The sequence below is a fragment of the Micropterus salmoides genome, unplaced genomic scaffold (genome assembly GCF_014851395.1).
Source record: "Micropterus salmoides isolate LMB-PRFRI ecotype aquatic unplaced genomic scaffold, ASM1485139v1 Ms_hic_scaffold_9, whole genome shotgun sequence".
NCBI classification, from domain to species: domain Eukaryota; kingdom Metazoa; phylum Chordata; class Actinopteri; order Centrarchiformes; family Centrarchidae; genus Micropterus; species Micropterus salmoides.
The window spans coordinates 5226879-5251572 of NW_024044681.1; the positions used below are offsets into that span (position 1 = coordinate 5226879).

At 43.8% G+C, this 24694-nt stretch overlaps 1 protein-coding gene across 1 annotated transcript in view; it reads left to right on the forward strand.

Annotated features, from left to right (window-relative positions):
• Positions 1-7277: 7277 nt before the first annotated feature.
• Positions 7278-24694, forward strand: part of dacha (dachshund a) — a 29212-nt gene continuing 11795 nt past the window's right edge. The window contains exons 1-2 of the mRNA XM_038709494.1: positions 7278-7959; positions 20522-20631. Of these exons, the coding sequence (XP_038565422.1) occupies positions 7457-7959; positions 20522-20631 (613 nt within the window). The 5' untranslated portion in view covers positions 7278-7456. The remainder of the gene's footprint in view (positions 7960-20521; positions 20632-24694) is intronic.

Below are 24694 nucleotides of genomic sequence, written 5' to 3' on the forward strand. Positions count from 1 at the left end.
ATCCTCTCCTCGCGTCCTCTCCTCTCCTCACATCCTCTCCTCTCCTCGCGTCCTCTCCTCTCCTCACGTCCTCCTCACGTCCGAGAGGAGAAAACAACAACTTGGATAGTATCTAATCAGCTGATGTCCTTCTGCAGCAGACGGGAAGCAGGCGGAGATGAAGTACTTCCCTTTATACTCCTACCGTGTACATATACTGTAACTGCGGTGAAACCAAACGGGCGTGACGCAGCACCTGAAGAGGAAGCAGTCAGGAAACGCTGTTCATCAGTAATCTGGTACTGGCTCTCAGGGACTGATCTGAACCGGCTGTGTGTGTCTGCAGCCTGGAAACATTTGAAGAGCGTTGAAAAGAAAAACAAAGTGTTTTGCTCTTAAATCTTTCCTGGCGTCTCTTCTGTTCCTGACATTAAACAGCTTTTGTAGCTCGTTAGCGCGAGGCGGTAACGAACGCAGCATGCCGATAGGACGGCTGTGATCAGCCGCCAACACGTTCACCGCTCGTCTCCTGACCGCAAAGGAACCTTCAGGTGCAGAGACCGGGGGCCTTAAAGGGGGGAAATATTGACTGGAGTTTGGTGGGCGACACGCCTGAGAACACATCTCAGCGGGGGGGGGGGGGGGGGTATCAGGATTTGTAAGCTGAAATCACTTCCAGTTTATTATGTAGCGCTCTACATTTATCAATGGAATAAAATGTTCACAAACAATCCCACGATGCAGTGCGTCTCACATTACAGATGTTTTTCACTCAAGAACCTGTGTGCGTTACTTACGAGGGCTTTACTTTACTTTTATTTACTCGTTAGATGTACTGAAGAAACTGTTTTGAGTCATTTATCAGAGTATTTTTTACTTACGCCCTGGGTACCCTTTAGATTAGTTTTTCTCCGGTTAGACTTTCAAAATAAATTGTTAACGTTGCGAAATGTTGCAGCTTGGTTATGTGCAGGCAACAAAAGTACTTGGTTTGGTTTAGGAAAAGATCCTGGTTTGGGTTAAAATAATGACATTAGGGCTTATTATGTTACCTACTAAAGCTGCATAACCTACGAAACCTCAATAAAGAGGTTCAATGTTGACCTTTTGTTTCACATGGGAAACGAACACCAGTCTCCTGGGTGAAAAGTCCGGTGGTTTGGCCAGCCGTCCTCCGCAGCCACCTTACTCTGACTTTTCTGTTAGATATCACATCCTGCCTTTAGCGTTGAAAACTGACACTAACAAGATCCCCAGTGCGTTACAAACTGACACCAGCGGGTCTCGACCGCGCGTCCTTATGTGACGACGCGGGAGTGAGAAGTGTTGAGGGCGTCCATGCTGCGCTTCCGGCTTTCTCACAGCGTCGGTATTTGACGTCCTGGGATGAGACCGTGTTGGTGCGGCCGGCTGCAGTCAGTAACGTTACAGCAGAGCCGACAGAGAGCGGCGTCTGTTGAGTTTATATGTTTCATAATAAATATCAAGCTTCAAAACTCCTCCTGCTTTGTGCCATCATGGAAATCTTCAGGCTAACAGTGGAGCGGTCTGCATTTATTAACTAGTGTGATGAAGAGAGAGCAGATTATTCACACACACAAAGACAAACTGCTTTTATTTCATGTGACCACAGATGTTCTCCCTCAGGTAAATGTGAACACCTGTAATTAATAGGCAAGAAATTATGAACCAGCACAGCGTCATCTGCTAATTTCATTTGTCTGTAAATCATAATTTATTGTTTACATGTTGCTGTACTTTACAGCCTCTAATATTACTGTAGTATTTTGGAATCACACTTATAGACTGGATGTTGTCGTGGTGTTTCTACCTGCTCCTTCACCTGGTGAGGCCATCAGTAGCTGAAATAATCCCACACAAATCAAAGACTCGGAAAGAAAGGATTATTAATTTTTTACTCCTACTCAAGGGATTTTTTTCAGTAAATACTTCTGTACTCACATAACTAGTTATTTTGATGACCTTTTACTTTTACTTGAGTACTTGTATTTGCAAAGTAACAGTACTTTTACTCGACCACAGTGGCTCCTCTGCCCGCCCTGCAGAATGTGGACATTTGCAGTAAAAGCTAAAAGTTTGTCGTGTGAAGGACGCTGCCATCCTTCTACACACCTCCAACAAGATTATTATCTTTTCAGACTCTGTGGTGACACTGAACGGACGACAAAGTGGCGGCTCAGCAGAATAAAATGCCGCTTTTTGACCAAAAGATGCTACAGTAGTGACGTTTATTGGCACTAATGGCTTGGCATACTCACATATCACCTGATTTATGTTACGTTACTTATGTCATGTGACTTAGGCTACATTACATAACTTACCTTACTTACGTCACACTAATTATGTTACTAACAATACTTAATTATGTCACTTGACTTACATTAATTATGTTATTTGAATTGAGAGAACTGAAAGAGAAAATATACAAAGAGTTGAATTTTTAATGAGGCTTAAATTCAGTTTCAAACTAATAAATTCAGATTCAAATTATGCTATTCAGATTCAGCTTTTCAATACAATTATTCAGGTTGAGTTATTTAAATTCAGATTTAAATGATTCACATTCAGATGCTCCTCACACAAACGTCCGCCCATAGAGGAGCCCAAGCCTTCAGGCAGGAGGATGTTAAACTTTGGGCAGATTAAACATCTACAGAGAGGCAGATGAAAATATTCGGGGAGATCATACAGGTGTGATGTACTTTCTGCTGACATTTAATCTGCTCGGCTCTGTAAAGGTTAATTTGATGCTTTTAATTTGAAACTCCGCTGATGTACGAGGTGGAGCTTCTCTCTTCTCTTTGCCGTGATTAAAAAATATGAATTTATTATCTCCACTGGAAAACAGTTCATCAGATGTTTCTGAATGGAACCAGAAGAAGAAAAAAAGGATTCTGAAATCAGATCAGATCACCTGATCCAGTTTGAGTTGTTCAGAACTTTTCAGTAGGACTGGGATCCAAGACATCTGGATTATCCTGAAGGAACAAAATGTCATAAAGCTTAGGAGCCTAAATACACTTTTATTTCTGTTTTGCACTTTGATTTGTTTAAACTTCACAGTGATAAAGCAGATAAAGTCGACATTACCTATAAACCATTCAATACAGTAATAAAATAAATAATCCCCCGATCAGCTTCAATACCAAACAAAAATGATGTTTTTAATTTCACTGTCACTTATTACTGTACATTAATTACAAAAGGAAGAATCAGATGACATCACATCCGGAACATCGTGAAAACGCTACAGACGTGAAAACACTACTGACGTGACAACGTCACATCCCGAACAGCGTGAAAACACTACTGACGGGACAACGTCACATCCGGAACATTGTGAAAATGCTACTGACATGAAAACACTACTGACGGGACGACGTCACATCTGGAACATTGTGAAAACGCTACTGACATGAAAACACTACAGACGTGACAACGTCACATCCCAAACAACGTGAAAATGCTACTGACGGGACGACGTCACATCCCAAACAACGTGAAAACGCTACTGACGTGAAAATACTACTGACGTGACGATGTCACATCCCGAACAGCGTGAAAACGCTACTGACGGGACGACGTCACATCCCAAACAACGTGAAAACGCTACTGACGTGAAAATACTACTGACGGGACGATGTCACATCCCGAACAACGTGAAAACGCTACAGACGTGAAAACGCTACAGACGTGAAAACACTACTGACGGGACGATGTCACATCCCGAACAACGTGAAAACGCTACAGACGTGAAAACGCTACAGACGTGAAAACACTACTGACGGGACGACGTCACATCCGGAACATTGTGAAAACGCTACAGACGTGAAAACGCTACAGACGTGAAAACACTACTGACGGGACGATGTCACATCCCGAACAACGTGAAAACGCTACTGACAGGACGACATCACATCCCAAACAACGTGAAAACACTACTGACGTGAAAACACTACTGACGGGACGACGTCACATCCGGAACATTGTGAAAACGCTACTGACATGACATCACATCTGGAACAACGTGAAAATGCTACTGACATGAAATCAATTCTGGAACAACGTGAAAACACTGACATCACATCACATCTGGAACAACGTGAAAACGCTACTGACATGACATCACATCTGGAACAACGTGAAAACACTACTGACGGGACATCACATCTGGAACAACGTGAAAACACTACTGACGTGAAAACACTACTGACGGGACGACATCACATCCGGAACATTGTGAAAACGCTACTGACGGGACATCACATCTGGAACAACGTGAAAACACTACTGACGTGAAAACGCTACTGACGGGACATCACATCTGGAACAATGTGAAAACACTACTGACATGACATCACATCTGGAACAACGTGAAAACGCTACTGACATGACATCCACATCTGGAACAATGTAAAAACACTACTGACGGGACGACATCACATCCGGAACATTGTGAAAACGCTACTGACGTGAAAACACTACTGACAGGACGACGTCACATCCCGAACAACGTGAAAACGCTACAGACGTGAAAACACTACTGACAGGAAGATGTCACAACCCGAACAACGTGAAAACGCTACTGATGTGAAAGCACTACTGACAGGACGACGTCACATCCCAAACAACGTGAAAACACTACTGACGGGATGACGTCACATCCCGAACAACGTGAAAACACTACTGACAGGACGACGTCACATCACGAACAACGTGAAAACGCTACAGACGTGAAAACACTACTGACAGGAAGACGTCACATCCCGAACAACGTGAAAACGCTACTGACAGGACGACGTCACATCCCGAACAACGTGAAAACGCTACAGACGTGAAAACACTACTGACAGGATGACGTCACATCCCAAACAACGTGAAAACGCTACTGACAGGACGACGTCACATCCCGAACAACGTGAAACGCTACAGACGTGAAAACACTACTGACAGGAAGATGTCACAACCCGAACAACGTGAAACGCTACTGATGTGAAAACACTACTGACGGGACGACATCACATCCGGAACATTGTGAAAACGCTACTGACGGGACATCACATCTGGAACAATGTGAAAACACTACTGACATGAAAACACTACTGACAGGACGACGTCACATCCCGAACAACGTGAAAACGCTACAGACGTGAAAACACTACTGACAGGACGACGTCACATCCCGAACAACGTGAAAACACTACTGACGTGAAAACGCTACTGACAGGACGACGTCACATCCCAAACAACGTGAAAACACTACTGACGGGATGACGTCATCACAAACAACGTGAAAACGCTACAGACGTGAAAACGTACTGACGGGACGACGTCACATCCCAAACAACGTGAAAACACTACTGACGGGATGACGTCACATCACGAACAACGTGAAAACGCTACAGACGTGAAAACGCTACTGACGGGACGACGTCACATCCCAAACAACGTGAAAAACTACTGACGGGATGACGTCACATCCGAACAACGTGAAAACGCTACAGACGTGAAAACACTACTGACAGGAAGATGTCACAACCCGAACAACGTGAAAACGCTACTGATGTGAAAACACTACTGACAGGATGACGTCACATCCCAAACAACGTGAAACACTACTGACGGGATGACGTCACATCCCGAACAATGTGAAAACATACTGACAGGACGACGTCACATCCCGAACAACGTGAAAACGCTACAGACGTGAAAACACTACTGACAGGAAGATGTCACAACCCGAACAACGTGAAAACGCTACTGATGTGAAAACGCTACTGACAGGACGACGTCACATCCCAAACAACGTGAAAACACTACTGACGGCATGACGTCACATCACGAACAACGTGAAAACGCTGTGAAAACGCTACAGGACGACGTCACATCCCGAACAACGTGAAAACACTACTTACAGGACAACGTCACACGGGACTACTGACAGGATGAATGAAAGAGGTAGAGAAGGTGAATGAGAGACCTTCACACAGAGAGAGAGAGGTGGGGAGAGAGAGAGACCTTCAGAGAGAGAGAGAGTTGGAGGTAAGAGAGAGAGAGAGAGAGATTCAAGAGAGAGAGTGGTGGATGTAAAGAGAGAGAGAGAGAGTAAAGAGAGAGGTGGAGGTAAAGAGAGTGAGAGGTGGTGGTAAAGAGAGAGAGAGAGACCTTCACAGAGAGAGGAGGTGGATGTAAAGAAGAGAGAGAGAGAGAGAGAGCGGTAGAGGTAAAGAGAGAGAGAGAGACCTTCACAGAGAGAGAGAGGTGGATGTAAAGACAGAGAGAGAGAGAGAGCGGTAGAGGTGTAGAGGAAGAGAGAGAGAGAGAGAGAGAGAGGTAGGGTAAAGACGAAGAGAGAGAGGACCTTCACAGAGGAGAGAGGTGGATGTAAAGAGAGAGAGAGAGAGAGAGAGGAGAGGTAGAGGTAAAGACAGAGAGAGAGAGAGAGAGGTAGAGGTAAAGACAGAGAGAGAGACCTTCACAGAGAGAGAGAGGTGGATGTAAGAGAGAGAGAGAGAGAGAGAGAGGTAGAGGTAAAGACAGAGAGAGAGAGAGAGAGGTAGAGGTAAAGACAGAGAGAGAGACCTTCACAGAGAGAGAGAGGTGGATGTAAAGAGAGAGAGAGAGAGAGAGAGAGGTAGAGGTAAAGACAGAGAGAGAGCCTTCACAGAGAGAGAGAGGTAGAGGTAAAGAGAGAGAGAGAGAGAGAGAGGTAGAGGTAAAGACAGAGAGAGAGACCTTCACAGAGGAGAGAGAGGTGGATGTAAAGACAGAGAGAGAGAGAGAGAGAGAGAGAGAGGTAGAGGTAAAGAGAGAGAGAGAGAGAGGTGGTGGTGGTAAAGAGAGGTAAAGAGAGAGAGAGAGAGGTGGTGGTGGTAAAGAGAGGTAAAGAGAGAGAGAGAGAAAGGTAGAGGTAAAGAGAGAGAGAGAGAGGTGGTGGTGGTAAAGAGAGGTAAAGAGAGGTAAAGAGAGAGAAGGAGAGAGAGAGAGGTGGTGGTGGTAAAGAGAGGTAAAGAGAGGTAAAGAGAGAGAGAGAGAGAGAGGTGTGGTGGTAAAGAGAGGTAAAGAGAGGTAAAGAGAGAGAAGGAGAGAGAGAGAGGTGGTGGTGGTAAAGAGAGGTAAAGAGAGGTAAAGAGAGAGAGAGAGAGAGAGGTGGTGGTGGTAAAGAGAGGTAAAGAGAGGTAAAGAGAGGTAAGAGACAGAAGAGAGAGGTGGTGGTAAAGAGAGAGAGAGAGAGAGGTAGAGGTAAAGAGAGAGAGAGAGAGAGAGAGAGGTGGTGGTGGTAAAGAGAGTAAAGAGAGGTAAAGAGAGGTAAAGAGAGAGAGAGAGCCGGAGTCTTCAGTCCCGCGGAGGGAACAGAGAGGGACAGACGCAGGAAAATCACAGATGAAAAGACAATAAAAACAAAAATAAACTAATCTTCTTTTTCTTCTTCTTTTTCTCTCTTTTCTGCTCGAACATGGCGGGATCTTCCAACACCCCTCTGTCCCGGACCTCCACCCCTCCCACCGACCCTCTCTTCCACTCCGACCCGCTCTACAGCGCTCCCAACCCGGCCAGCTCCCCGCGCCTCCCCGCCGCTCGCCCGGCCGGAGCCTTCCTGAGCGGCAGAGTCCCGGTGAGCGTGAACGGGACGAGCGGCGGCGGCTGCGGGGCTGCGGCTCCGCACACCGAGTGTATGATGGTGGAAGTTCACGGCGTGAAGGTGGCGTCGTTCACGGTGAACGGCGTGGAGCTGATCTGCCTTCCGCAGGTGTTCGAGCTGTTCCTGAAGCACCTGGTGGGCGGACTGCACACCGTGTACACCAAGCTGAAGCGGCTGGACATCAGCCCGGTGGTCTGCACCGTGGAGCAGGTGCGCGTCCTGCGGGGGCTCGGAGCCATCCAGCCCGGAGTCAACCGCTGCAAGCTCATCACCAGGGCCGACTTCGAGACGCTGTACCGGGACTGCACCAACGCCAGGTGAGCGGGGAAAAGTTTCACACGGCCGGAAGTTTCACCTGCTGAGACATTTAAACATTTAACACAGCTCAAAAACAAAATCAGATCTGAAATCATTTCGCTCCTTTAATTTCCCAACATGAATAATAATAATAAGAAGAAATGAATGTATATGGCACTTTTCTAAATACTCAAATCTGATGAATTATTGGCCTTCACACACACACACACCACACGTGTTTATATGTAAATATAAATACTTGTGTGTATCTATGTGTGCATTTTATTGATCCTTAATAAAACACAGAAGAAATTACCGCAGTGGATAATTTCTGCTATGATGAGTCAATAAGTAGAAAACTGATGTGATGATCAGTACAAGATGATCCTGATCCTTTTTCCTCCATCAGATAAAACCAGACTTTATTGATCTCTGAGGGTAAATTCACCTGTTACAGCAGCACAGAGACAAACTGAGAGAACACAAAGTAAAATGAGTTAGACAGATGACATAAAAAGCTTTATTTACACCATATTATAATACAGTATAATCACTAGACTGTCTAGACTCCTGCAGCCATATAGGCATATATGTATATGTTTATATTTATACACTATGTATACAGGTGTGGATAATAAGTACAGTAAATACAGATACATACTAATATAATAAAGTATATGATGCTGTATGTGATTATTAAATGTGGACATTTACTTCATGTTGTTGTCAGGCTCCATAACAGTTATCCGCAACAGTGATTATTTTCTCTTTGTCTAAAAACTGATTCTGTGGTAAAAAAAGAAAGTCCGACAGAAGAATCTGGAATCAGCAAACGTTCCATACAAACAACCGCCTCATCAGCTCTAATAGATAGTTGGTATTAAAATAAAGTGGACCATTTGTCAGACTGACCTCCATCTAACTGCTCATTTTGTTTTTTAATAACAGCATCTGATCACTCACGGACATCCTCATTGAGTTTAAAGGCTCATTTAGTCTCAGTTATTTCCACTGAATATCATCTGACAATTTAGTCATGTGTCTGACAGGAAATCTGACTCCGTGGGATTGTTCACCTGCACAGCACATAACATATATTTAACAACTGAGTTTCCTTTAATTTAACTTTCCAATGAGCAGTTTGGCTGTTTTAGGATCAGTTCAGTTTTTATTAAACTGATCTAAAATATTTAAATCTGCTAATACTGAGTCTATGTGTAAATAAACACTGAGTCTATGAGTGAATAAACACTGAGTCTATAAGTAAATAAACACTGAGACTGTAAGTAAATAAACACTGAGTCTAAAAGTAAATAAACACTGAGTCTATGAGTAAATAAATACCGAGTTTATAAGTAAATAAATACCGAGTTTATAAGTAAATAAACACTGAGTCTATGAGTAAATAAATACAGAGTTTATAAGTAAATAAACACTGAGACTGTAAGTAAATAAACACTGAGTCTATAAGTAAATAAACACTGAGTCTATGAGTAAATAAACACTGAGACTATGAGTAAATAAACACTGAGTCTATGAGTAAATAAACACTGAGTTTATAAGTAAATAAACACTGAGACTGTAAGTAAATAAACACTGAGTCTATGAGTAAATAAACACTGAGTTTATAAGTAAATAAACACTGAGTCTATAAGTAAATAACACTGAGTCTATGAGTAAATAAACACTGAGTTTATAAGTAAATAAACACTGAGTCTATGAGTAAATAAACACTGAGTTTATAAGTAAATAAACACTGAGACTGTAAGTAAATAAACACTGAGTCTATGAGTAAATAAACACTGAGTCTATAAGTAAATAAACACTGAGACTGTAAGTAAATAAACACTGAGTCTATAAGTAAATAAACACTGAGTCTATGAGTAAATAAATACCGAGTTTATAAGTAAATAAATACCGAGTTTATAAGTAAATAAACACTGTGTCTATGAGTAAATAAATACTGAGTCTATAAGTAAATAAACACTGAGACTGTAAGTAAATAAACACTGAGTCTATAAGTAAATAAACACTGAGTCTATGAGTAAATAAACACTGAGTCTATAAGTAAATAAACACTGAGACTGTAAGTAAATAAACACTGAGTCTATAAGTAAATAAACACTGAGTCTATGAGTAAATAAACACTGAGTTTATAAGTAAATAAACACTGAGTCTATGAGTAAATAAACACTGAGTTTATAAGTAAATAAACACTGAGTCTATGAGTAAATAAACACTAAGTTTATAAGTAAATAAACACTGAGTCTATGAGTAAATAAACACTGAGTTTATAAGTAAATAAACACTGAGTTTATAAGTAAATAAACACTGAGTCTATGAGTAAATAAACACTGAGTCTATGAGTAAATAAACACTGAGTTTATAAGTAAATAAACACTGAGTCTATGAGTAAATAAACACTGAGTTTATAAGTAAATAAACACTGAGTCTATAAGTAAATAAACACTGAGTCTATAAGTAAATAAACACTGAGTTTATGAGTAAATAAACACTGAGTCTATGAGTAAATAAACACTGAGACTGTAAGTAAATAAACACTGAGTCTATGAGTAAATAAACACTGAGTCTATGAGTAAATAAACACTGAGTCTATGAGTAAATAAACACTGAGTTTATAAGTAAATAAACACTGAGTCTATGAGTAAATAAACACTGAGTCTATAAGTAAATAAACACTGAGACTGTAAGTAAATAAACACTGAGTCTATGAGTAAATAAACACTGAGTTTATGAGTAAATAAACACTGAGTCTATGAGTAAATAAACACTGAGTTTATAAGTAAATAAACACTGAGTCTATAAGTAAATAAACACTGAGTCTATAAGTAAATAAACACTGAGACTGTAATAAACACTGAGTCTATGAGTAAATAAACACTGAGTTTATAAGTAAATAAACACTGAGACTGTAAGTAAATAAACACTGAGTCTATAAGTAAATAAACACTGAGTCTATGAGTAAATAAACACTGAGTCTATGAGTAAATAAACACTGAGTCTATGAGTAAATAAACACTGAGTCTATGAGTAAATAAACTCTCTCTGTGGCTTAAATGAGGAGAGTGTGTGTGTGTTAGCTTTAGGCTTTACTGCTGGCAACATGTTTGTCCATATGGTCCACACACACTAACACACAGATAAACACACACTAACACACAGATAAACACACACACTAACACACAGATAAACACACACACTAACACACAGATAACACACACACTAACACACAGATAAACACACACACTAACACACAGATAAACACACACACTAACACACAGATAAACACACACTAACACACAGATAAACACACACACTAACACACAGATAAACACACACACTAACACACAGATAAACACACACTAACACACAGATAAACACACACACTAACACACAGATAACACACACTCACACACAGATAAAAACACAGATAAACACACACACTAACACACACAGATAAATACACACACTAACACACAGATAAACACACAGATAAACACACACACATTAACACAGATAAACACACACACACTAACACACAGATAAACACACACACACTAACACACAGATAAACAAAAACACACAGATAAACACACACACTAACACACAGATAAACACACACTAACACACAGATAAACACACACTAACACACAGATAAACACACAGATAAACACACACACATTAACACAGATAAACACACACACTAACACACAGATAAACACACACACACTAACACACAGATAAACAAAAACACACAGATAAACACACCCACTAACACACCCACTAACACACACACTAACACACCCACTAACACACACACTAACACACAGATAAAAACACACACTAACACACAGATAAACACACCCACTAACACACACACAAACACACACACACTAACGCACAGATAAACACACACACTAACACACAGATAAACACACACACTAACACACAGATAAACACACACACACTAACACACAGATAAACACACACATAAACACACAGATAAACACACAGATAAACACACACACTAACACACAGATAAACACACACAAACACACAGATAAACACACACACTAACACACAGATAAACACACACACTAACACACAGATTAACACACACTCACACACAGATAAAAACACAGATAAACACACACACTAACACACACAGATAAACACACACACTAACACACAGATAAACACACACTAACACACAGATAAAAACACACACACTAACACACAGATAAACACACACACACTAACACACAGATAAACACACACACACTAACACACAGATAAACACACACACTAACACACAGATAAACACACAGATAAACACACACACACTAACACACAGATAAACACACACACTAACACACAGATAAACACACACATTAACACACAGATAAACACACACACTAACACACAGATAAACACACACACTAACACACACACTAACAGACAGATAAACACACACTCACACACAGATAAAAACACAGATAAACACACACACTAACACACACAGATAAACACACACACTAACACACAGATAAACACACACTAACACACAGATAAAAACACACACACTAACACACAGATAAACACACACACTAACACACAGATAAACACACACTAACACACAGATAAAAACACACACACTAACACACAGATAAACACACAGATAAACACACACACTAACACACAGATAAACACACACACTAACACACAGATAAAAACACAGATAAACACACACACTAACACACAGATAAACACACACTTACACACAGATAAAAACACACTCACACACAGATAAAAACACACTCACACACAGATAAAACACAGATAAACACACACACTAACACACAGATAAACACACACTAACACACAGATAAACACACACTAACACACAGATAAACACACACACTAACACACAGATAAACACACACACTAACACACAGATAAACACACACTAACACACAGATAAAAACACAGATAAACACACACACTAACACACAGATAAACACACACACTAACACACAGATAAAAACACAGATAAACACACACACTAACACACAGATAAACACACACTAACACACAGATAAAAACACACACACTAACACACAGATAAATACACAGATAAACACACACACATTAACACACAGATAAACACACACACTAACACACAGATAAACACACAGATAAACACACACACACTAACACACACACTAACACACACACTAACACACAGATAAACACACACACTAACACACACACTAACACACAGATAAAACACACACACACTAACACACAGATAAACACACACACACTAACACACAGATAAACACACACTAACACACAGATAAACACACACACACTAACACACACACTAACACACAGATAAACACACACACACACTAACACACACACTAACACACAGATAAACACACACACACTAACACACAGATAAACACACACACTAACACACAGATAAACACACACACACTAACACACAGATAAACACACACACTAACACACAGATGATCTCGGTGATTTCAGAGAGCAATCTTAATTAACGGTACAGTTTCTGAGATGAAGCCCGTCTGGAGGCTGGAACTGAATTCTCCTGAGTGTTTTCACATATTTAGATCGATCGTGTCCAAAAATAAGGGTTAATAACCCAGAAAAGAAATCCCAGATGAAAGGGTCAAATTTACAAGAAGAAAAATTCCCTGAAATTAAAGTCACAAAATCTAAATCCCTCTGGTGTTTTCTTGTGAATGCGCCCGATCCAAGGCGAAGTCTCTGAGGTGCCTGATGGTGACTGTGGGCTGAACTCGCTGCTGAATCTGTTTGTGAAGTCTAACTTTCCACTGCACACAACGCACTGCAGACGTGTGTGTGATGTTGCAGCCTTGCAAAGTGAAGTTTCTCTCACAAATGTTTGAATACAGTGTCAGAGAATATTCAAGGTTTTAACTTTAAGATTTGTGATTATTAGTTTCTTCTAAATCTACCACAGTAATCTTTAAAACTGGCTCCTTTTTTCCTGTTACAGTGGACCTTATGTGCGGTTGGACCTTTCCATCTTAATCATGTTACAGATAAATGAAGAGCCCATAAAACACATCATAGAGAATCAGCCTACAATAAGAACACTGGGAAGATATTTAGAGATTTACTCTATGCGACGCCAACGGGCCTCCCTGGCTCTGTCGGCCGCCACACTGTTAGATTTAGCCGTCAACGTGTCTTTAAACTCCTCGTATCCTGACACACTACCACCGTGCGTCCTACTGGAGAAATACGGAGAATAACTCTGCCTGCACGGCCGAACACGCCACTTTTATGCCAACACGCTCCAACTCCAATGAAGTTAACATGGACTCAGCTGACCAACATCTTCTCCACCGTCGTAGTTTAACTCCAGTGAAGCGGTCAGAGTTTGTCGAGCATGAGTTTGCCTGATAACCCCGAGTTAACTCTGAGTAGGCTGAACTCCCTTCGTAGTCCAGGCCACAGCTCTGGAATCGAGCATTCAGAGCTGCAGAGTGAACGCAGCCTGGGCCAGATTAACGAGTGTTTAATCACCTTTAGGTAGATTACTGCTGTATGTGGATCAAAATGTATTTTCTCTTATGATCAAATTATGTAAATGAGCTTCAACTAATTATGGAATTAACGAAGAGGCTGTGTGTGTGTGTGTGTGTGTGTGTGTGTGTGTCAGCTTTAATGTGAACAGGCTGTTTGTGTTAATCAGCTTTAATCTCCTGATTCTCATTAAGCTGATGACGGTAAGTGTGTGTGTGGTGTGTTATTTATTGATCAGGGGGAAGAATCAGCAGCAGTGACTGAACTTTGAGAACAACATGATAAAATAACGTAACATGAAATCTAATATTATAAAAAATAATGTGATGACATAAAATGAAATACAGAAACAGAGCGTAGGCTTGAGCGTGAAGAGATTTGAAATCTTTAAAGCTGAATTATCTGAACATTTTCAGCATTAAACAGAATTTTTCTGTTTTTATTTCTGCTAAAGAGAAACAAACTCTAACCCTCCACCGGACTCTCAGTCAGAGCTGCTCTCAGATCTGTTTCTCCTGCAGATCTACTGATTTAAAATCTGCAGGAGTCAGGATTTAGCCTTCCCTCCTCTTTGTGTCTCTGTCTGGGGAAGTAACCTCTTTAAATGTGACTGTGGCTCCTTTTCACCTCAGTAAGAAATGAATTCATTTTAATTCATTCAGAAACTCCTGGACTTTAACAGCTCCTGAGTTTCAGCAGCTTTTCTGCACGTTCAGAATCTCTCCCACAGATCTGTGTTCTCTGAATAATAACGTCATCATTTAATGAGAAGTCATGATATTTTTAAAAAGTCTACCTGGCCTTTACTCAGCAGAGCATTAAGTTAGAGCGTCTGACCGACTCAGCTTGGGACTGAAAGTTAGGATGAGAGAGGAGGAACCCGAAACACTTGTGTTCAGGCAGAAGTCTCACCACAGATCCACTGATAAAGTGCGGCTCACAGTCCCACACGCCTTTTAGACGTAGTCTAGCAGCTACGTTACCCCTCAGTCAGAGGGGGGTTCAGATGATTACTGTCCTGCCGGTGTGGCATCAGCTCGTCAGCAACAACATAGAAAGCATAAAGTAACATCCAGCAAGCTCGTCTGACCCGAGTCTAATGCCACACTGAAACCTTCGAAGAAGTCAGTCCTCACAATGCAGACAAGCCACACACACTGTAACACTCAGCTGTACGCCTCTGCAGTAAATCCCATGTTGTTGAAGGCAGCCATATTGTCTTCAAAATTTATCGGTGTGTGTGTGACCTGCCTCAGACAAGGTCAACCACACACACATCGGGAGGCGTTTCAGACTCTGATGCAGACCTGCAGCGCCTTCGTCCTGTTAGTCGTCAAAGTGGCGACTCAGAAACCGCAGATCTGGGCCCAGACACACTGATCAGGACCAGATCAGTGATTTCTAAAGAACAATACGAAAAGAACTTACAGGAAGTCGGAAGGAGGAAGTCCAGGAAATACTGATTCAAGAGAACCAGAGGAAACTCAAAATCCAAAGACAGGAGACGACAAACAGCTAAGACACAGACTGTATTCAGAACCGCCTACTTACATACTACTGGCAACCGCAGTATGTACTACATACTGCATAAAGTGTGCAGCATGTATGTACTGCATACATACATCGACCAGGCTTAGCCAGGTTCAGTTTTGGAATAGAGGCCTGCAAGCCCGTCGGGTCCGGCTGGGTCGATTTGGGCCGGCTCAGGTCAGTTTCTCTTTTGATAGATGGGGACTCGGGTCCATTTAACTTCTCTCCTTTTCTTGTGCCCTTATATGTGCAGAGAACACACAGGCTTTCTGTGTGGAATATTGTTGTATTCAGTGCTTAATTTGTGCCGGAGCCAGCTGGAGCGCCGCTCGTCACAGCACTGCCTTTCTACATCCAGCCTAACAGGGTTAGTCTAATGGTCTAATCTTATTTACTCTTAGATTAGGTAGCTAATAATGGTTTCTGATCACCCGTTAAAACAATGTGAAGGTACGCCATGCGTTTAAATGATTAATTATTTGATCGTAAATTATTAATTCAATATTTTCGGCAGATGGCACATTTCACATGCTCCACCACCTAAGAATTTACAAATGAAGCACTGGTTTTATAGATTATATTGTAAAATGCCTAAGCAATAGGAACATAGGCTACTTGTGCCTTACAGCTGATCATGCGGAGCAGAGAGCAGCTGGAGCGTGATCGTACATCGAAAAGGCCGCGCGTCAGAGACGGCGGGAAATGATGTCGGTCTCAGGCTGAAAAATAGCAGATGTTATAGGGCTGGGGCCGGGCTGGGCTTGAACACCACGGGTCAGGGCCGGAGTTTTGGGTCCCTGCAGGGCTCTAATTTTGGAAATGAGTAAACAATAGGAGGAATTATAGACATTTTTTAAATGTAATCTTGAGTCAGGAGAACAAGGCTGCAGCCGATCTGTAGCAGAATTTGTTTTGGTTTATTGATGAGAGAGTACAGTAACATTACACTAACGTGATGTCTGTGTAGAATAATGATAATAATAGAGCATCGACAGCCCCCTTTCATACTGCTGCTATTTACTTTTTTCACAAACAGGCAGAGCACAAACAGGTGGAACATCAACAGCTGGACCACAAACAGGCAGAGCACAAACAGGCGGAACACAAACAGGCAGAGCACAAACACCCGTAACACAAACAGGCGTAACATCAACAGGCGGACCACAAACAGGCGGACCACAAACAGCTGGACCACAAACAGGCGGAACATCAACAGCTGGACCACAAACAGACGGAACATCAACAGCTGGACCACAAACGGGCAAAGCACAAACAGGTGGAACATCAACAGCTGGAACACAAACAGGCGGAACACAAACAGCTGGACCACAAACAGGCAGAGCACAAACAGGCGGAACATCAACAGCTGGACCACAAACAGGCGGAACATCAACAGCTGGAACACAAACAGGCGGAACACAAACAGGCAGAGCACAAACACCCGTAACACAAACAGGCGTAACATCAACAGCTGGACCACAAACAGGCGGAACATCAACAGCTGGAACACAAACAGGCGGAACATCAACAGCTGGAACACAAACAGGCGGAACATCAACAGCTGGACCACAAACAGGCAGAGCACAAACAGGCGGAACACAAACAGCCGTAACATCAACAGGCGGACCACAAACAGGCGGACCACAAACAGCTGGACCACAAACAGGCAGAGCACAAACAGGCGGAACATCAACAGCTGGACCACAAACAGGCGGAACATCAACAGCTGGAACACAAACAGGCGGAACATCAACAGCTGGAACACAAACAGGCGGAACATCAACAGCTGGACCACAAACAGGCAGAGCACAAACAGGCGGAACACAAACAGGCGGAACATCAACAGCTGGACCACAAACAGGCGGAACATCAACAGCTGGAACACAAACAGCGGAACATCAACAGCTGGAACACAAACAGGCGGAACATCAACAGCTGGACCACAAACAGGCAGAGCACAAACAGGCGGAACACAAACAGGCAGAGCACAAACACCCGTAACACAAACAGGCTTAACATCAACAGGCGGACCACAAACAGGCGGACCACAAACAGGCAGAGCACAAACAGGCGGAACATCAACAGCTGGACCACAAACGGGCGTAACATCAACAGCTGGAACACAAACAGGCGGAACACAAACAGGCAGAGCACAAACACCCATAACACAAACAGGCGTAACATCAACAGCTGGACCACAAACAGGCGGAACATCAACAGCTGGAACACAAACAGGCGGAACATCAACAGCTGGACCACAAACAGGCAGAGCACAAACACCCGTAACACAAACAGGCGGAACATCAACAGGCGGACCACAAACAGGCAGACCACAAACAGGCAGAGCACAAACAGGCGGAACACAAACAGGCAGAGCACAAACACCCGTAACACAAACAGGCTTAACATCAACAGGCGGACCACAAACAGGCGGACCACAAACAGCTGGACCACAAACAGGCAGAGCACAAACAGGCGGAACATCAACAGCTGGACCACAAACGGGCGGAACATCAACAGCTGGACCACAAACAGGCAGAGCACAAACAGGCGGAACATCAACAGCTGGACCACAAACGGGCGGAACATCAACAGCTGGAACACAAACAGGCGGAACACAAACAGGCAGAGCACAAACACCCATAACACAAACAGGCGTAACATCAACAGCTGGACCACAAACAGGCGGAACACAAACAGGTGGAACATCAACAGCTGGAACACAAACAGGTGGAACATCAACAGCTGGAACACAAACAGGTGGAACACAAACAGACGGAACACAAACAGGTGGAACATCAACAGCTGGAACACAAACAGGTGGAACATCAACAGCTGGAACACAAACAGACGGAACACCAACAGGTGGACCACAAACATGCGGAGCACAAACAGGTGGAACATCAACAGCTGGAACACAAACAGGCGGAACACAAACAGGTGGAACACAAACAGGTGGAACACAAACAGACGGAACACAAACAGGTGGAACACAAACAGGTGGAACATCAACAGCTGGAACACAAACAGACGGAACACAAACAGGTGGAACATCAACAGCTGGAACACAAACAGGTGGAACATCAACAGCTGGAACACAAACAGACGGAACACCAACAGGTGGACCACAAACATGCGGAGCACAAACAGGGAAACACTAATACACAAATATGCGGAGCACAAACAGCTGGAACGTTTTCTGCTCCTAACTCTACAGTGATTTAAGCGCCAAGTTAATCGATAAGCGGTCTGGCAGACGGAGCCACAGGCGGGCGCCATCCCGTGAAAGTGTCGTGGTCGCCTCACGTTCTATTGTCTTGAACGTTTATGTACGCGACACACAGCGCAAAAGAATAAATGAATTTCATTTATCTGACGCTTTTATCCAAAATGACTTACAATTGCTATACATAACTTGCTCAAGGACACAATGGTGGATGGCTTACAGTGGGAATCGAACCCAGGTCTCCCACACCAAAAGCAAGCATCTTATCTATGCGCCATCACCCCATCCAAATTAAAGGAGGAGAGACAGATCCTCGCCTTGAGTGGAGATGGTAGCGGCTTTCAGGAAGAGCCCAGCCTCCCCCATCACCCTGTGACTCCACAGTCGTCCTTCTGGATACCATCATCAACCAGGACCTCCAGTGGTACCTGAACATCCCTCCTCCACATTCAACTGGTTCCACTGGTTTAAACTGGGTTCAGAGTTTCTGAAAACTCTGTTCACCTGAGTGTGTGTGTGTGTGTGCGCTACATAAAGGACATTTTGTCCCAATTTAATTAAGTGTGGACCCCCCCCCCCCCCAGCACACACATACATTACTGAGGAATTTAATTTACTGTGTGTGGGCGGGTTGTCTCAGACCTGTCAATCAAACACTGACCTGTGGATACCCCCAAGACTGTGTGTGTTCATAAAGCTGAGGCGGCAGGTTGTGGTAACCACGGCAACCGGCTGTGCGGTCAGTCACACACAGAGGTTTGAATAACTTTTAAGTAATCTGATTACTCGTCAGCTGTGTGTGACATCATCACCTTTAAAAAGACAGCAGAGAAAGTTTGACTTCCTGTCGACTGACACACTTTCTCACCTCTGTCAGTTCACAGATTTCCATCACCATGGAAACATTTAGAAATAGGGATTAAATATTTAAAAACGTGTGATGTTTCATGTTTCCTGTCTGAGCAGATTTAAAGGTGTAACTCGTCCTCTCGGTGCGACTGTGAAAGTCTTCCCCGGGGACGGCCGACACCGAAAGGCCTTCAGCAGAGAGAGAGAGATCAAACAGATTAATTCATGAAGTTGAAACATTAACCTGGAATATTAATACAGAGCGTGGCGGGGGAGGGAAGGACAGATCTGATCAATTATTGATGGCGGTCGACTTAAGGTGGAATCCTTTAAGGTGGTCGGGTTTATTTAAAGCATGTTTTTTCTCTCAGCTCTCGACCAGGTCGTCCTCCGAAGCGAACCCTGGGCGTGGCCACGGTGACCGACGGCTCCAGACTCCTCTCACACGGTCTGATAAGCCCCGCCCTGCTGTCACAAACAGGTGAGTCACACAAGCGCCCCCTGCAGGAGCTTCATTAGTTCTGCTGCTAGGCCAGTAGTCTCTCTGCTGTAGCTGACACATATCGATCTGCCTTCACATCTGTTACACGCCAAAGAGCGCCGATCTACGTGTACTAAGTGTACAGGGGTGGTGATGGCGCAGTGGATGAGACACATGCCTTTGGTGCGACCTCTGACATAAATAGCAGCTGTAAGTCACTTTGGATAAAATGAGTAAATGAAGTGTACTGAATGATGCTGGTGGGTTTCACCCTGAACCCCGCCTGACAGGCAGCCTGCTTACTTACTTACTGAAGCAGTTCTGGACTTTAGCTGCAGGTTCCTGTCTGAGAGCATCTCAGCGTGGCTGCTGTGATTAGAGCTATAATTAGCACGCTTAATTAGCAGATGTCAAAATGACTGACAGATTGGAGCCTGACCTGAAGCACTGTGTCTGTTTCTGTGTGTGTGTTACTGCGTGTGTGTTACTGCGTGTGTGTGTGTGTTACTGCGTGTGTGTTACTGCGTGTGTGTTACTGCTTGTGTGTTACTGCTTGTGTGTTACTGTGTGTGTTTCTGTCTGTGTGTTTCTGCGTGTGTGTTTCTGCGTGTGTGTTACTGCGTGTGTGTGTGTTACTGCGTGTGTGTTACTGCGTGTGTGTTACTGCGTGTGTGTTACTGCTTGTGTGTTACTGCTTGTGTGTTACTGTGTGTGTTTCTGTCTGTGTGTTTCTGCGTGTGTGTTTCTGCGTGTGTGTTACTGCGTGTGTGTGTGTTACTGCTTGTGTGTTTCTGTCTGTGTGTTTCTGCGTGTGTGTTTCTGCGTGTGTGTTACTGCGTGTGTGTGTGTTACTGCTTGTGTGTTACTGCATGTGTGTTACTGCGTGTGTGTTACTGCTTGTGTGTTACTGTGTGTGTTTCTGCGTGTGTGTTTGTGTGTGAGCGTGTGTGTTACTGCATGTGTGTATGTTTCTGTCTGTGTGTTTCTGCGTGTGTGTGTGTGCGTGTGTGTGTTGCTCTGGGCGACACGCGTCAAAAATGTAATTTCATCTTCAAAAAGCCGACAGGCGAGCAGCTTAAGAGGATCGCGGGAGTGTGTGAGAGTTAATTGTTGTTATTTTGCTTTTGTTGTTGATGTTCATGAGTCCAAGTGACATCATGTTCAGAGCCCTGGCTCTGATTGGACCGTTACCTAACTTCAATCCTGAGGCCAGAACAGAACCTTAGACAGCTCATCAGAATCCAGATCAGAACAGTGTGATTGTCTTGTTCTCAGCAGAGAAACCGGCAGCTGATGGTTCTCTACCGGAGACGCTCTCGCACCGAGTAGAGTCATACGACCATCCAAAAAACACAAGGATTTATTAAACGGTGTATGATGTGTTACAGGAAGCAGAGAGTCTGTTTGTCCCAGTTTGCTTCATCAATAGTTGTGGGCCAGAGTTCACACGGTCCGGGCCTAATGGGAGGAGGGATCTCACAGGAACCGATCCTTGGGCCAAGTCGATGCCAAAATTCTGGAAACATCACAGTACTTGTTTTTCTACAGTACTGGAGGTACGGGTGATCCAACACGTAGAAGATGGCAACAGCTGCAGCTGCACCGTTGTGTTCGCAGACCGGGATCAGGACAGTTTCCTCCAACAGCTCCGTGTCAGAGCCGGTTCTGTTGGAGAGCTGATTTAGACGCTTCCAAGAACTGGACGTTTGTCCGACGCTCCTGTTACTGTAGGGGGGAGTCAGGGACCGTCTGAGAAGGTCAACACGGTCCATTTCAACATCCTCACAGGTACCGACGCTCAGAGTCCAACGTTCCCCAGGATGAAGCAAATGTTTCGCTGGAGGTGGGAGTCGAAGACCTCAGGACTGGGGCCTCAGCCGGACCCAGTTCACTCTCAGTGCACATTCAGGTTTACCAAGTCCATCTGGTTCCAGATGTATAACCTCACCAAGTTGGCACCACAACCAGAACAGATCAAGCAGGCTTTCCCCCTTCAGCTTTCTATCATTGCCTACTTGACCAAAGGGATATGGTTTATTTAAAGCTTTTATCTAAAGACCCGATCTACCTCCTGAACCACAGCCGCCCCATTAATGTGCCCAGAACAACTAGTCATCACCTTCCCAGAGACTCCAGGATCCTCTGGACTGCAGAGATGAGTCCGAGCCTTCCTGGTGCACAGAGGCTGTGGCAGTCGGGTCAAGACTGCGATGAGGATGACGAGCGTGCAGATGAGCTTCCCTGAGACGGTTCCTGACAGTTTGTGCAGAAAAACTTTGGTCATGCAAACCAATTGTTGCAGCAGCTGTCCGGGCGGCTGGTCTCAGACGATCATGGAGGTGAAGAGGCTGGATGTGGAGGTCCTGGGCTGGTGTGGTTACACGTGGTCTGCGGTTGTGAGGCCGGTTGGATGTACTGCCAAATTCTCTGAAACGCCTTTGAAGACGGCTTATGGTAGAGAAATGGACATTCAGTTCACGGGCAACAGCTCCGGTGTACATTCCTGCAGTCGGCACGCCAACTGCACGCTCCCCCAAAACTTGAGACATCTGTGGCGTTGTGCTGTGTGATGGAACTGCACATTTTGGAGTGGCCTTTTATTGTGGCCAGCCAAAGGCCTTTTATTGTGGCCAGCCTAAGGCCTTTTATTGTGGCCAGCCAAAGGCCTTTTATTGTGGCCAGCCTAAGGCCTTTTATTGTGGCCAGCCTAAGGGACACCTGTGCAGTCTCCATGCTGTCAGATCAGCATCTTGATTATCTCAGCAAAGGAGAAGTGCTCACTAACACAGATTTTGACAGATTTGTGAACAATATTTGAGTGTTAGATCTTTGAGTTCAGCTCATGATGAATGGGGGCAAAAACAAAAGTGTTGCCTTTATAATTTTGTTCAGCGTAGTTAGGTGGCATAACTCCGCCACCGTCTGCCGCCAGACTGACAGACCACCCAACACTAACCTGATGGTGGCGAGGACATGTGGCATCGACCCCACGTTATATTTTGGCAGCTTGTGGTCCAGCTTCACTCCCAGCCCGGACTCCAGGACGGACTGTCAGCCCGTTTCAGGAGCTTCACCACACCCTCGTGCTGACACAGTAGTTATTACTATTTACTGCTATTAGCTGCTAGCACGTGTCCTCCATTATTACTCAGCGGCGTCCTCTGACGGAGGCTTCAGGACGCCGCTGATGGAGACGAGTCAGAAGTCTTTTCATGTTTCTGCTCAGCAGAGACGCTCCGGTGGTCTCAGAGAGGAGGAACCACATACTGAACTTTTCACCTCCGTCACCTCGCTGACAGCTTAATGAAAACACCACCCACACACACACACACACACACACACACAGTAACACACACACACTTTTTTTATTAAAAAAGTCAAACTGCCACATTTCTTGACTGAGGTCAAAGACAGAGATCAAAGGAAAAAGAAAATTATTAACTCTGCACACACACACACACTGTAACACACGCACACACTGTAACACACACACACACACACGCACACACTGTAACAAACACACACACACACACACACACTGTAACACACACACACACACACATACACGCTGTAAACACACACACACTGTAACACACACACACACTGTAACACACACACACACACACACTGTAACACACACACACACACACACACACTGTAACACACACACAGACACACACACGCACACACTGTAACACACACACACACACACACACGCTGTAAACACACACACACACACACACACACTGTACACACACACACACACACTGTACACACACACACACACACACTGTAACACACACACACACACACACACACAGACACACACTGTAACACACACACACACACACACACACACACACACACACACACAGACACACACACACTGTAACACACACACACACAGACACACTGTAACACACACACACAGACACAAACACACACAGACACACTGTAACACACACACACAGACACACACACACACTGTAACACACACACACTGTAACACACACACACAGACACACACACACACTGTAACACACACACACTGTAACACACACAC